Source organism: Sinocyclocheilus rhinocerous, unplaced genomic scaffold (assembly GCF_001515625.1).
Source record: "Sinocyclocheilus rhinocerous isolate Xijiao unplaced genomic scaffold, SAMN03320098_v1.1 scaffold226, whole genome shotgun sequence".
NCBI lineage: Eukaryota > Metazoa > Chordata > Actinopteri > Cypriniformes > Cyprinidae > Sinocyclocheilus > Sinocyclocheilus rhinocerous.
Genome location: NW_015631726.1, coordinates 1,368,372 through 1,383,665, shown reverse-complemented (window position 1 = coordinate 1,383,665; position 15,294 = coordinate 1,368,372). Strand labels below are relative to the sequence as shown.

Here is a 15,294-nt window from a genome sequence, read left to right as displayed (position 1 = left end):
ACATGGTTTTGTTTACGCGGCGCGATGCAACGCAACGCGTGAAAAGACAGTGTAAGTCATTATAATCCGTAATTATGTCCCCACTGGATGCTACAAATGCCTCGTTTGTAATGGGTTTTATTGGTTTTGTCTCATCACGCCGGGACACGGCATCACAGTGTGGTAAGGGGTGTAACATTTCCGTCACACGCTTGAGGAATTCGTCCAATCACAACGCACTGGATAGCTGGCTAATCAGAGCACACCTCGCTTTTCAGACCGATTAGTTTTGTAAAAATCGACGCGTTTCAGAAAGGCGGGGCATAGAGGAGAAACAATAATGTACAGTATGTGGAAAATAATGTGTTTTTTGATCCTTAAACCGCATAAACACATTTCATTACACCAAATACACAAAATAATGTTCTTTTTAGCAGCATCATATGACCCCTTTAAAGTGCCACTGTTAAGCATTTCTTTGTAAACTAAAGCAATAAGCCCCAAGAAGCGTCGTGCCTAACAATGCCCCTTAGCTGTTATAAATTCACTGTAAACCACGGCTTTATGGGGCTTATTGCTTTTATAAAATGGTTATTCCATATACGTAGTAAGGTTTCACAGAATAAAACAGAGCAAATAAAGTGTAATGATATAAATAAAAACAGTATTCTTCCACCAAACAATGTAGTTCCTCAGAAACAGTTGTGGTTCCAACAAAGTGGTTGCCGAGCAACACAGAAGTAAACAAAGGTGTATGCTTGTAGTGTAATTTACAACAGCTTCGAACGCGGCTCAACCAATCAGAATCAAGGACCAGAATTATCCGTTTTATAAAGCAATTTCGTCTACATATATGTGCCAGACAAATTTTTTTTTTCTTTTTGCAAATGTAGTTGCACTATGATTATTTGATAATGAGATCTGAATAAGTTAACCATCAGGTCTGAAGAAGTGTATTCACCATACCTGGCCCATTAAAAATCAGCATTTACAGAAGTAACATTTCAGCATATGTGTAAGGCCATTCTTGATGACAAGCAAGTCCTTGAAAAGTACTTCTGGTTTGATGTGGCAGTATTTCCTGAAATATAGTCCTCACTCTATGTCAGTAAAAGTCAGTGGTGCCGCACATTTCAAAAAGAGTTCAAGCTTCATGACCTCCCTTTTACTGTGGGGGAAAAACAACTAGATTGCCTTTTAACCACATCACAGACATGTTAATAGACTTGCAATAGGGCGGCAGGGTTAGCGGTGCACAAATTGCTTTACTGCCTACAATATTCTGCATGCTCCTATGAGACCTGAAGGAGTCTTACATACACTCAAATATTTGATTTCCATCAGTACAAATTATGAGCTGTTGGCAAAAGTGCAAAAGCAACCGTTTCAAGGGGGGTGAAACAGAGATGCGTGACTACTAGCCTAGCCAAGAGCGGTTATTCATCATCCTATAGAAAAGAGCGTCACTGGTGCAAGGACACCTTGGCCAGGTGGACAGGTACCAAACAGATAACGGATAAGATCGTGCTCGATGCCATTCCTTAATGACCCAGACATCTGTTTTAAGACTACTGGTTTATTAAGAAGATCAAGTCCTTGATTACAACATCATTGCACATTGTAAGCGATAAGGTTGTAAGATGTGTTTTTTATTAGTTAATAATTGTCCGTTAAAGGATTAGAATGAGAAAGCAATATTATGGAAAGAGGACTCGTTTTTTATCCAGAAGCAACGCTTTGAATTTTAAAATGCCTTCATGCATTTGCTTATTTAAAACATGCATATTTTCACTTCTCAAGAGTTTAATTGATGGACTGGAGTTGTGTGGATTACTTGTGGATTATTGTGATGTTTTTATCAGCTGTTAGGACTTTCATTCTGATGGCACCCATTCACTGCTGAGGAGCCACTGGTGAGCAAGTGATGTAATGCTAAATTTCTGTTCTCATGAAGAAACAAACTCATCTATATCTTGGATGGGCTGCAGGTAAATCTTAAGCAAATTTTGATTTGTGGGTGAACTATTCATTATACATCCTGTTTGGACTCTCATTCTGACGGCACCCATTCACTGCAGAGGACCCATTGGTGAGCAAGTGATGTAATGCTATATTTCTCCAAATCCTTATGATGAAGAAATAAACTCATCTACATCTTGGATGGCCTGAGAGTGAGTACATTTTCAGAAATTTTAGTTTTTGGGTGAACCATTGCTTTAAACAACTTATGTCCCATAGGGTGTTACTTTATTACTTATATAGTAGTAATATTACATAAGTGCTATTATTATAAAAATACTATTATGCTATATTATTAATATATACCATTAATATTTGTAATTTTCAGTTTTCATTTTACCTTTATTTAAATTTTTTAGTAATTATGCGGTGCTTTTGTCATTTTTTTTTTTTATATCTTTGTTTTTATATCAGTTTTAGATTTAGTACATTTACTTTGTATTACTTCTACTTATTTTTACTAGTTTAATTTTAACAATAACAAGACCTATAACATTATGGAGTGTGGAAAACCAGGAAGTGCTTATCTTCAATACTGTAAGATTTGGATCACTTTACATTCTTTCTGTTGAAGTCTGGGGGAAAAAAAAAATCATATTGTATTATTTTGAAACACTGATTGAGATTTGAATAATATGATAAACATTTGAAATCTTGTGTTTCTTTAATCTCAGATATGAAGGCTAAAAGAACAGAAGGCATACAATTACATTGAAAATGCAGCTCTAACGTTGAATGGCAAAAACCACGAAAGTGATTACTTCTTTCTTTTAACAAAGTCTCTTAAGGGTCTTCACAGTAGGTCCCAAAAGTGAACTGAGTAAAAAAGACCAGTTCTATTTGCAGTCGGCCTTGGTTGTACCGGTCCTTGGTTCACTTAAGCTGCAATTGTCAAATATTTTCTCTTTCACATAGCAATGCAGTCCAGTTAAACCCTTGAGTCTTTTTATAGTAACTAATGGTGGCAAAGGTGTAAACACAAAGTGAACCTGGAGCACTTTTGCTTTTACAATGGACATAAGAAGAGAACCAAACAATGAGCTTAAAGTGAACAAATCTCAGAGCACTTCCTGAGAGGGATTTCATATGGAGATTTATTAATTGCAAACAATGCATGGAAAAATGTATGTGACTACAGCCAAAATAGTGAACTGTAGCTCCTTCACATTGAAGCATGCAGTGCATACAAACTATATATTTACAGCATGTTTCAGATCATAGTCATCATCATAGGTGAAGTTACTCTGTTGCAGTGGAGGCCCACGTCATTGCCCTCAGATTAGCCTGCAACCTACAAGCAAGCAATTACTATGGTAACCACTGAAGCTACTGAGAGATGGTTGCCCACGATTGGCTCACCCACATAGAAACATGGCCAGTTGTCTTTCCAGCAGTGCACAAACTGAGCTTAGTACTGCTGGTGAAAGTTCTTGTAAACATGGGTTTTAAAAGGCTGCATCATGTGCCAATGTTTAGAGGCATAATTTGGTAATTAGCATCAGTAGGAAGCCAGCACATCACTTTTTCTTGAGGCTGTTTTTGAGGTTCAAATTCACTTCAGCAAAAACAGTACCGCATTCCTGCGAGGTTCATTAAGAGAGGCTTCAAAACAAAGTGATACTTCCCAGGCTTCTTTCATTTTGACATGACATGCGAGAGTCAGATGTGAGCTATATGTTTGTGGAAGTCGAGAATTGTGCTATAAAAAAACGATGCAGTCATGCTGACTTTTGATTGACTGAGACTTGGCATTCCCAGTGTCATTGTTGATCCTCTGCCAGCTCCGTCAATGCTGGGATAAGTGTCTCTTGACATTTACCGTCTCAGTTTGTCCATGTGAAACAATCTGAGAGAGATTACATGACAGACTGTTTAGAACAGCTCTTGACCAACACTATTAGAATTGATTGAACTGAGATAAAGTCTCTCAAACAAATTATTTTGCCTTTCTTTCTCCTACAATTGCAACTGAATAAATCCAAGCAAGTTCTTAGATAATATATTCTGTTTATGATGTTATTTCAAACCAAAGCCGTGATTAAAATGAACAGGAATAGAAAATGTTCATGAATTTTAAGGATAGTCGTTAACATTATGGTGCAAATACTCTGAAAAGCGTTACTTTAAAGTGCTCATATAAATTTTGTTATTGCTATTATTATTAAATTTTTCTCCCTGAGGCCCACTTATAACAATTAGTAAAGTACCAAAAACAGTCAGAATATATTTTTGTGACCCTTAAAATTAAACAGGCTGTTATGTCATCCAGAATTGAATTGGAAATGCTTTTTTTTATTGTATTATATTGAGATAGCAAACGGGTAAATGTAAAAAGAAAGACGTCTCTTATGCTTAATAAGGTTGCATTTATTTGATCAAGAATACAGTAAAAATAGCAATATTATGAAATATTTTTTACAATTTAATAAACCTGTTTTCCTTGTTTATAATTTTTAAAAATGTAATTTATTCATGTGATAAGCTGAGTTTTCAACAGCCATTTTTTTCCGGTCTTAAGTGTCACCGGAATTTAATGATTTAAAATGTAATGATTTAAAAACCATTGTAAATCATTGCTGATTTGATGCTCATTATTGGCCAGTTTAATGTGTCCCGACTGAATAATAATATAAATTATAATTTTTTTTTTACTTTTAATAAATTTTTTTTGGACCAGAGTGCAAAAATGCCTCTTTTCCAGAATGCATTACTTTTATATTTCTTTGATTTACAATTTGCTAAATTCCCTTTCCTGTTATTCCATCTCAACTTCCTGTAGGATTTAACCAATTCAATTTAAATACCAGTTCATGAGTTGAAAAAGAGCCAAATCTTCATTCCTGAATTTTGCCTGACCCTGATGTAAACGCCATCTTTGCATGAGAAACACATTACGTAAATGCAGTACTGGAGGAGAAGGTTTAAGGTCTGAAAGGATATTTTATTATATATGTAATACATTGAACACTTTTATCTCAAAGTATCAAGTAAAATGTGATTCTTCCTGATAATGACCCCCTTAAAGATCTTGGAAGCAGACTTGGCTATTTCCTCCAGGGGACGGGCTCCACCGCAGCCTCCCTAAAATGCCAGCACCACAAGCTCGTCACCATGCCCTGTCTGCCTGGATTAGTTCTCTTCCAGGCTGTAGGCGAGGTTTGTGTATCCGTGTGTGCATATCTCTGGCTGTCTTTCTGCGCTAGTAAAGCAGAAAGTCACAGCCGGTCTCTATTTAGCAACTATACCTTACACCACACTTCTGATTGTAATGTGGATCCTGGAAAATGTAGGTCAATGTGTTCCAGAAGGGAAAAAGGAGGGAATTTCATAGATTTTAAAGTTGCACTTAGAAGATTAGATATGATTTTTCTTTACAAATCTATTTTCAAACATGTCTCCTGAGGCGCTCCGAAGAGCGGCAAGATTTCTTTAAAACTGAAGAGAGAAACTCGGCTGAAATTTGCGAACTTGATACAGTTTTATCTTGTTAAAATCTATTATGTTAAAAAAAAAAGGTTAGCTGATACTCTCATATATTTTTATACCTTTAAAGCTTTCTTATGTAAAAGCGGCTGTTCTTTCAAAACCAACGCTTAATTAAATCTAATATTTTTTATTATACAGTATCAGCGTAGAAAAATAATGTTAACATTTTCATGTTCACAAGTTCACAAATTTTGCTATTTCGGTACTTCTAGGTATTATTATTATTATAGTTTGTTGATTTAGTCATCGTGTAATGGATTTTTCTTTTCCAAAAATTGCTAGTTAATATTATTGCATTGAACTTTTTTGGTATTCTGCACCATATTACATTTGTAGCATTCCCACAGGCTACAATGCTCAGATACTGAGTGAATACTGCCAAAATTATCCACAAATAATGCTTTTTTTCCACTTGAAAACTGAAGTGCATACGCTCAGATCAATGAGGCCTACAGTCAGTTCCAAAAAGTAATACAAAACCTGTTTTAATTGAAAGAAAAGTTGACAAAAAGATTGAATCCAATATTTGGTGATAATATAGCATAATGAGAGATTTAGAAGCAATTTTTAAAAGGCTGGTCATTTTTGACTGGGTACACCAAAATAAGTACAGGATTTTCAGCACAACACAAGGGTTAAATCTATGTCAGGCTACTTGACCTATAAGCATTGTGCCGATCAACATTTTATTTATCCCACTGATTCACTGAGCTTACACTTTGTGTTTGTGCCTCTGTATCGGACTGACTCAGGGATATCTCTTGCCCTTGGCCATCCAGTGAGCCATTGGAATCCAATAATTGTAATTTTGGAATCGGGCCTTGCTGACTAGTGCATCAAGACACAGGAGATAGAGGAGTCCCCATTGGCCAATTAATCCTTCTTAGCATGGTCTTAATCAATGGGACACTGTTTATCTGAACCAAATTTCCCCTGTAATTGAGCAGAGGATTGGTAATCAGAGCTCGCTAGCGGGTGGCACCGAAATCTAATAGAAAGTTTGAGTGGGTTTTAAACAACCTGTGCATGGAGCTGTCTGTTTATACCACACTATCACATCCACCTCACTGCTATTTCTTGAACACTGATACATGCCAGTCAGCGGAACAATTCGCTTTCCTTTGGGATTGTAGAGAGAGTGCTCTAAGGAATTCTCTAAAGTACACCTTGCAGGTATTTTCGTCTTCTCCATAAACCTATAATAGGAAATAGGCTGTTCTTACCGTTTTTACAGATGGGGCAGCACTGTTCTGGCTCATACACTGGGTTGACACACTCTGGTACTGCACAGTCAGCGACCACACAATGCACCTCGTTATTTGGCTCGCAGCGACACCATTCACAGGGCGAAGGCTGGGGAGACAGAGAAAAACAATGCGGTGAGAGAATGTTACAGGTAAGACATCACAGTTGACACAGTCAACATGAAATCAAACTGACTCTATTTTTATATATAAATGCATTCTATTCCAAATTAAAACAGTATAAGTGCTTGCTCCATGTCACAAAACTTTCTCCCTTTTCAATCCACCCCTCCAACCTGCTGGCTACTTTGTACACTACAGTTCAAAAAGTTGGGATTGGTAAGAATTTTTAATGCTTTTGAAAGAAGTCTCTTATGCTCTATGAAGTCTCTTATGCCAAATTTACACTGCAAAGGTGGCACAGAAGTGCTTTAAGTGGCATTAGGTGCTTTTCAAAGACTATTTAATGCTGCTCAGAGGTGGCATAAATTAATTTACACAACAGTTGCACCTTTGTAAAGTATGTTGATATTAGGAACTGATGTGGGTCAGAGCAGGTATAATTTAGTCTGGTTTTTATGTGGCATTACGTCTTTACACAGAATTTGAGCAGGCACAGGGTAGCCTTAACTTGGCCGTGTAAAGACACCAATTAACCTCATGGTTATTTATTTGCTAAATACTGTAAAACTAATATTGTGAAATATTATTTAACATTTTTAAATATTATTTATTGCTGCAAAGCTGAATTTTCAGCAGCCATTACTCCAGTCTTCAGTGTCTAATAATTCTTCAGATTCAGCGCTCAAAAGATCTCTCAGCGTTGAAAACAGTAGTTTGTATTTCTTTACTGTCACTCTTGATCAATTTAATGCATGCTTGCTGAATAAAAGTATTAATTTCTTTTAAAAAGTCCTTCCCCGTTTTTCTATTATTCATCCAGATTTAAAAATGGTTGCAAAACATTTCATATTGAATTAAATGGCCCCTTCTTTCTTATTAGAAATAATTTTTGTTAGCAATAATTAGTTTGATCTTAGCATGCATAAAGATATCTTTGGTATTGCGGGACTTTACATTTGTGAGATCAGCTTATAATTACTAATCATAAATAATTCAATCAGACAGTATCTAACCAGTGAACAACAACAGATGTAAGTTGAGACCATACCGTTCAGTGCATACTTGTCAGTGGAGATAGCCCAGATTAATATGTGATAGTCCTACAATGGATGTCTGTAATGAAATACACTACTCTACCTGCTGAATAATACATGGATCCCAAAAGGCCATAAAATATTAAGTTTTAAACCCATATAGCCCACTGTGCCTTGTAAAAATATTTAGACCCTTAACCAGTTCTCACTTTCCCACACTGAAATTTGGTTTTCTGTGATAATTTCTAAAACTCTACATGTATTACTTTAACATTCCACAGATTTTAATATTCTGCAGAGGCATCTTTTGCAGCAGTGCCAGCTTTAAGTCTATTGGAGTAAGTATGTACCAGCTTCCCACACAGTTCAGGTATGTTTTTAATCTATTCTTTTTGGTTGTTGAGGTGAGTCAAACGATGCTACTTCACAGTTGGTATGATAATGTTTGATGGTGGGCAGTGTTAAATTTGCATTTCCCAAATAGTTTTGAATTTTGGCTGAAGTCTTACCACAAAGTCATGTGTGCTAGCATTAATATTAATTAAAGGAATAGTTAACGGATTTGTTTCTTACAAACATGCCTCTCTTCATAAGACATTAATGTTTTTATCAGCTGTTTGGCCTTTCATTCTGATGGCACCCATTCACTGCAGTGGATCCATTGGTGAGCAAGTAATTTAATGCTAAATTTCTGTTCTGATGAAGAAACAAAGTCATCTACATCTTGGATGGCCTGAGGGTAAATCCTAAGTAAATTCTGATTTGTGGGTGAACTATTTTTTATACATCCATAAACTCCACATTTTTTTTGTTTAATGGACATTTGTTCCCTATTTGTGCCACAATGTACATCAGTGTTGTGCACTTTTACTCTGTCCTCAGCTCCTGAACCCTGCAGTCTCTTCAAAGTGATATGCTTTAACTTTTAACTTAATAATTAATAATAATTAATAATTCACAATATCAGTTTTTATTGTATTTTTGATTGAATCAATTCAGCATTGGTGGACATAAGAGACTTCTTTCAAGAACATGTTACTAATTATAATAAAATTGCTATTATATTTATAATATAATTACTTATTTAATACTAATTAAAAAACTTAAAATCTTGAACCTTGTATTTGAATAAATTGTGATGCACTATTGTAGCACTCTAATGTTTCAATCATGAATTTCATGTATTCACAGAGGTGACACTGACTCATGTCTATGCCAGCGTGGGTCACAGCTGAAGGTCTCGAGGACAGACAGAGATCGGGACCCCTGTCCTGGCAGCGGTCATGCCCTTTAGTCTCTGCACACTGTGTAAGTGGCACGGACACTAATAATCCTCTGGTCTCCATTGATAACAGCATCCAGTCCAGTGGGACAGGAGCTTGTGAACTTGTCCATACAAATCATTTGTAATTGTGCCAGACTCTTCGTAGAGCCAACACAAGGCAAAAAAAGGATACAATGGGCAGCAGTGGGTATGAGCGTCTGGTTCTCATAGTGTATACTGTAGAGAATGCTGAGATTAACATTCTCTCTAAAAAACGAACTATGAACTTGAACCTTTTACTTTGATAAGGGCACTTGAGTAATGTCTTAACTGGGTATTATGATTGAAAGTGTACATTCAGTACTAATGAAAAACCATCCTTACAAAGTATTTACATTCATTCGGTACAGGACAAGAGGGCCAGAAAATGTTCTGCTGAAAAGACTCTTTGTGTAGCTAGGCCTGGATCACTCTTATTGTAGAGGCTTTACTCTTCCCAGAATTATCTGCTTACAGTATTATATATTATTCAGCAACATGGCTCCAACAAAATGTAAGCAAATCAACTGAAAGGAAAAGCCAGAGTCATTTCATGAAAGGAGTACAATTTCCCTGCTGAAAAATACAGCTTAAGCAGAATAGGGATGCTTGCTGGTCTTAGCTGGTTTGGCTGGGCTAGCAGGTCTCAAAGCCAGGCCAAGCTGGTCTTCAGCTGGTTTACCTGCTATAGATGTAGGTTTCTTGAGCTGATAAGCTGACACATGGGTAAAATCTCTCAAAAACCAGCAAAACAGACCAGGATCAGACTGGTTTAAGCTGTTTTTTCCAAAAGGATTTCAAATGCACAAAAAAGTCAAACTTAAATATATGAATTCTAAATGAATAATTATTGCATTTGTGTATATGCATTTTTGCATGACGCAGTATATATAATCGCATTGGACTAAAACTTACTGATTTGTCTAACACAGGGTATAACTATTCCCAAACAAGTTTTGATAATTTTGGGGGATTTTTTCACACTTTGCTATACTTGTGATATTCCCAGTCAATTCCCAGTATTCTACAAAAAAAAAAATAAAATAGCTTATACATTTTTCCTTATGCTATATTACTACAAAATATTGGATTCAATCTTTTTATCAACTGTTTGGTATTTATTTTTGTAACTGATTGATCATAAGCCTTGTTGACTTGAGCTTATGCACCCTAGTTTCTAAAGTGACTATTGACAAAATTATCCACAAATAATGCTTTTTCACTCAAAAACATTTTAAAGTATGTGTTTATAATATTGTTATTATTATTATTCCAAGGCAACTGGCGATTCGTTTTGATGTGTGACCAATTGTGGTTTCATTTACTTTGTCTCTTGTCTCTTATTAACATGCAAACCAAAGCAAGCATATCCTGCACATGGTGATAATAACAGTGACAACAGTGCTACATGGATCTATCTAATATATACTCTCTCTCTCTCTCTCTCTCTCTCTCTCTCTCTCTGTGTGTATAAATATATAAATGTTCAGACAGTATAAGCAGTAGGAGAAAGTTAACTTATAGGAAAAAGATATATACGAGAAGTCGTACTTCCCATGTAATCTTAAAGCAGTCGCTGGTGTAGAGAGAGTGTTGAATAGTGTATTTGGCATTCTGCAGGTAGTGATCTCAGTCTGAACATTTATTGAAAGGCAGATGACTGTATGAGCACAATATTCTGTAACTGCACAGGGTTACACGTGTAAAAGGACGTCTGTGACATTTTCGGTCTGTTGTCCGATTACATTGATTACTTCATGGCTCATGTGATTAAAAAGATTTCATTTCTGAGGAAACGCCTCTAGTATTAGGACGATTTAGCTAATTTTACACCTGACCAGTTACATTTAGATTCGTCGACGCTGTATGAATCAGTTTAACACTGATGGTTTTATCTCGCCACGCTGCACAGAATGAGGAAGCATACTCTTTTCTGCTCCAGTGGACAATGACTTCTTCAGCCTGGGCCTGCATTGTTTCAAAATCAACCAAGATTCAAGAGCTTTTCAGCAACTATTAGCATCACATGATCCTTCAGAAATCATTCTAAAATGCTGATTTGTAACCCAAACTTTTGAATGGTAGTGTATGTGACTTTTACATGGATGGTTGCGAAGTGTGAGAAGAATGATGGTTAAATGTCTAAATGTTCCAGCAGACATGCGTTGTTAGTATGTGTGACATGATCTGTAGAAATGGAAAGATTAGTTCACCCCAAATTGAGAAAGCATCATTTCATTTCTGCCATTATTAGCTCACCTTTGTTTTTTCCTATACCTATGCTTATATACAGTATATATCATGCAACAAAATATGAGAGGTTGTAATATTTGTTTATGCAGCTTGTTTCCACATAACAAGAAGTTTACAGTGACCATAAAAGTCAAGTTTAAAACTGGACAAAAAAATTGTCGATAAAGTCACCATATGACTCATGCCCAATAAAGTAGAAATAGTTATTAATCGATAACACAAATCAAACTATAGTCTATAGTCACTTTCATCATTCTGTTATGGTGATTTGAGTCCTTATTAGACTTTGACAGACACAGTCACTATTTGGTTCAACGGAAATTCCCAAAGACAAAATAACACCTGGAAAACATTCCAAACTATGGGTTTGGAATGCCGTGAAGGTGAGTAAATAATGACAGAATTTCCTCCATGGGGCCTCACCACAGAATTGTGTAGGCATGCTGGTTCCAAAGTGGTAAAAAGAGGTTAAAACCGGTTATATTCACTAATGGTGCCACTGATGGCTCATATGCACTGAGCTTGAGTCATCAGATCCTCATGAGTTTAAGCACAGAGGCTGAGCTGCATCGTTCTGACAGCATTCTGGGAAATGTAGTTCCAGACATGGGGGTGACTAAAAGGTTCATGCGAAATGCCTTCAGAAAATGTTAAAGATCACGGTTGGTTGCAAAGGTTGCATTCCTATGTGACTATGTTAAAACAACACCAGGATCGGGGAATACAAGACCGAGAGGATGGTGGGAAAATGAAGATACTGAAGGGACCACTGATTTCAGCTTGAAGCAATTGGAATATGAGATTAAACTTTTCTGAAACCATTTCATAGTTCCAGTTTCGGCCGGCCTACTTGTTAGCTTTTAATCAGTGTTTTAAATTAAAACTATGCTTCTTCCTCAGGCAGTTGGATCGGAAAATCAATTTAAGCAATTCATTTCAGGTGCTTTTTATAGCTATTTCCTCTCACAGGTGTCAGAGTTTGCGAGTACAGTCACTAATTACTGCTCACTGTAGCATATTCAGATGAGAGGGCAACTTATTTTGTGTGTATGTGCATGTGTGAGAGAAAAAGAGAGATATATGTTATAGTTGAAATGTTTTTAAGCAATAAACTATAGAAGCCTGTTTCCGCCACAGAATAAATAAATAAAAAGGGCAATTAAGACTTTTTATCTCACAATTCAGATTTTTTGTTGCAATTCTGAATTCATATCTCAATTTGTACTTTGTTTCTTGCAATTCTGAGAACAAAAAGTGAGAAAAGTGAGACATAACACAGAATTGCACAATGTAAACTCGGAATTCGGAGAAAAAAGTCAGAATTGCAAAGTACAAACACAGAATTCGTACTTTTTCTCGCAATTCCAAGTTTACATCTGTACAAGTGTATTTCTCGCAATTGACTTTTTTCCCAAATTTTTTTTTTTTTTTTTGCCACAGAATAAAAAATTCGGACTTTTTATGTCACACTTCTGACCTTTTTCACTTTTGTGTGTTTATATCTCACTGATCAGACTTTTCTTCTCAGAATTGTGAGAAAATTCATTAATTGATTAATTAATTAATTTGATTGTTAATTAATAAATAGTGAGATGAAAAGTCGCAATTACCTTTTTCATTTTTCTGTCTTTTGGTGGAAACAGGTTTCTATACTATACCAATTACTCTACATATCTGTTTTAATAAAGTTGCAGTCTCTAGACAGTGATAAACACTGCCTTGTTTTTGATGGGATTTAAATTGGCATTTCATCATTGAATATTCAGCATGAAAAATGCACTGCCGCCTGTTCTGAGATGCCGGTGCACTGTTCTATTGTTTAAGCACTGAGCGATATTTGTGAAAAGACTATTCAAAACCTTGAGGAACCGAGAGTGTTATCTGATTCATTTACAAAACAATGTTTTCTCTGAATGCTTGAGGATTCAGCAAGAAAAATCCAATGAAGGTGCCCAGATATGAGACCTTATGAAATGATATGTCTAATTTTATTTTGCGTATTTTATTATCTATAAGCCATTCCCTCACATCTTCATTTTCTCACCCTCTCTCACAGGTATTCCTCTCTCTGGTAATCCCAGGCGCACAGACGGGATCGTTCAGAGCTCACATCCCGGCCCTAGACTTTCTGCCTGGGATCTGAACTCACCCAATAGCTCTGGCCTCTTGCTTGCAGCTGAGCAGTGGCTGGGGGTGCGGCGGTGGAGTGGCTCCCTTCCACAGCTGCTGGGGAACCCTGTAGGTGAAACACCTACTGAGGGTAAGTTTCAGAGCTCTTAGGGAATATAACACAACAGCAGAAAAGGAACCACTACCCCCCAGAACCCCAATCCCACTGCCCCCTAAAATCACCAAAATGTACCACTTAATCATGCGTTTTATATGTTGTTACACTCCTAGTGTTATATATGTTGTTCTTGGGTAAGGTGGCACCAAAATGTATTTGGACACTTTCTTTACATTAGTTGCAAACTATCAAACCAAGTAGTATCTGTAAAAAAAAAAAAAAAAAAGTGATTATTTTTAACTAATAAAATGGTCCCAGTTCTCCTTTGGGGTCAGTAAGATTTTTGTTGTTGTTGTTGTATTTTTTTGATCTTGTAAGATTCTCTTATGTTCACAAGACTGCATTCATTTGATCAAAAATACAGCAAAAAGAGTAATATTGTGAAATATTATTACAATTTCAAGTATCTGTTTTTATTTTAATATATTTTAAAAGGGTCATTTATTCCTGTGATGGCAAAGCTGAATATTCAGCAGCAATTACTCCAATGGTCTTAATGATCCTTCAGAAATCATTCTAATATGCTAATTTGGTGCACAAGAAACTCATCAATGTTGAAAACAGTTGTGCTTTTGTGTTAACCATGATTTTAAGGATTCTTTGATGAATAGAAAGTTCTGAAGAACATGTATTTATTTGGAATAGAAATCTTTTGTAACAATAAATGTCTTTACAGTCACTTTTGATTAATATAATGCATCCTTGCTCAATAAAAGCAATCCTCAATATAATGCATCCTTGCTCTATTCTATTCTATTCTATTCTATTCTATTCATTTTGGTCTAATTTATTAAAACACCTTGCTATGTGCACTGTGCTAGACTAACTGAGACTTGTCACAGCACTTGTACTGTATATTGTTGCTTTCTTACTAATATCTTACTGACCCCACATTTTTGATTTGTGCTTGCTTAAGTGTGCTTGCATTTTTATTTTTTTCAATGATCTAATCCAGTAATATACACTTTTAAGTGATGCATAAATGTCCAAATACTTTTTTTGCAACCGCTGTGCTTGTATTTTTATATTGCATAAAATATTACATTTCTTAAATGATTAAAATATTTCACAAATTCCTTTTATTATGATCTAAAAGAGCTGGTTTGGCATCCTAATACACAGTGTACAGAGAGAAAAGGTGCAGGTCCAGAGCAGTGAAGTAATTGGCCGTTATAGTTTATTCAGGATTATAAGAACATGCTCTTCCTGAACTTTCACTGGAACATTGTAAAAATCAAGACAATTATCGCCATGCTTTAGAAGTGATGTGATTAACTCTGTTGTGTTGGTATAAATCCTATAGCTCTTTCAATCACCCTCAGCCTGGAAATTGTGACATTTAAAAAGCCACATAACTGTCCGGGTCAAGCTGGGTTGCACACGGGTCAGCGTGCATCGCTTTGATAATGCACTTCAGGTCTTTCGTTTGGAAATCCGTCACTCAGCTGTCATTTGCAGCGATTAGTAACAACAAGAAGCTCCACTGACTGATTGGTCTGCCTCATTCTACAGTGAAAAGCCTTCTCCGCATGTAAGATTCATATCTCAGTGGGGCTCCTCCCACTT

The 15,294-nt window shown here is 36.1% G+C and overlaps 1 protein-coding gene across 2 annotated transcripts in view; it reads right to left on the bottom strand.

Moving 5' to 3' along the window:
* vwc2l (von Willebrand factor C domain containing 2 like) overlaps window positions 1-15,294 on the bottom strand; it is a 46,987-nt gene that overhangs the window by 26,250 nt on the left and 5,443 nt on the right. For both annotated transcript variants that reach the window (XM_016554748.1, XM_016554747.1), the window contains exon 3: window positions 6,708-6,837. In XM_016554748.1, the coding sequence (XP_016410234.1) occupies window positions 6,708-6,837 (130 nt within the window). The remainder of the gene's footprint in view (window positions 1-6,707; window positions 6,838-15,294) is intronic.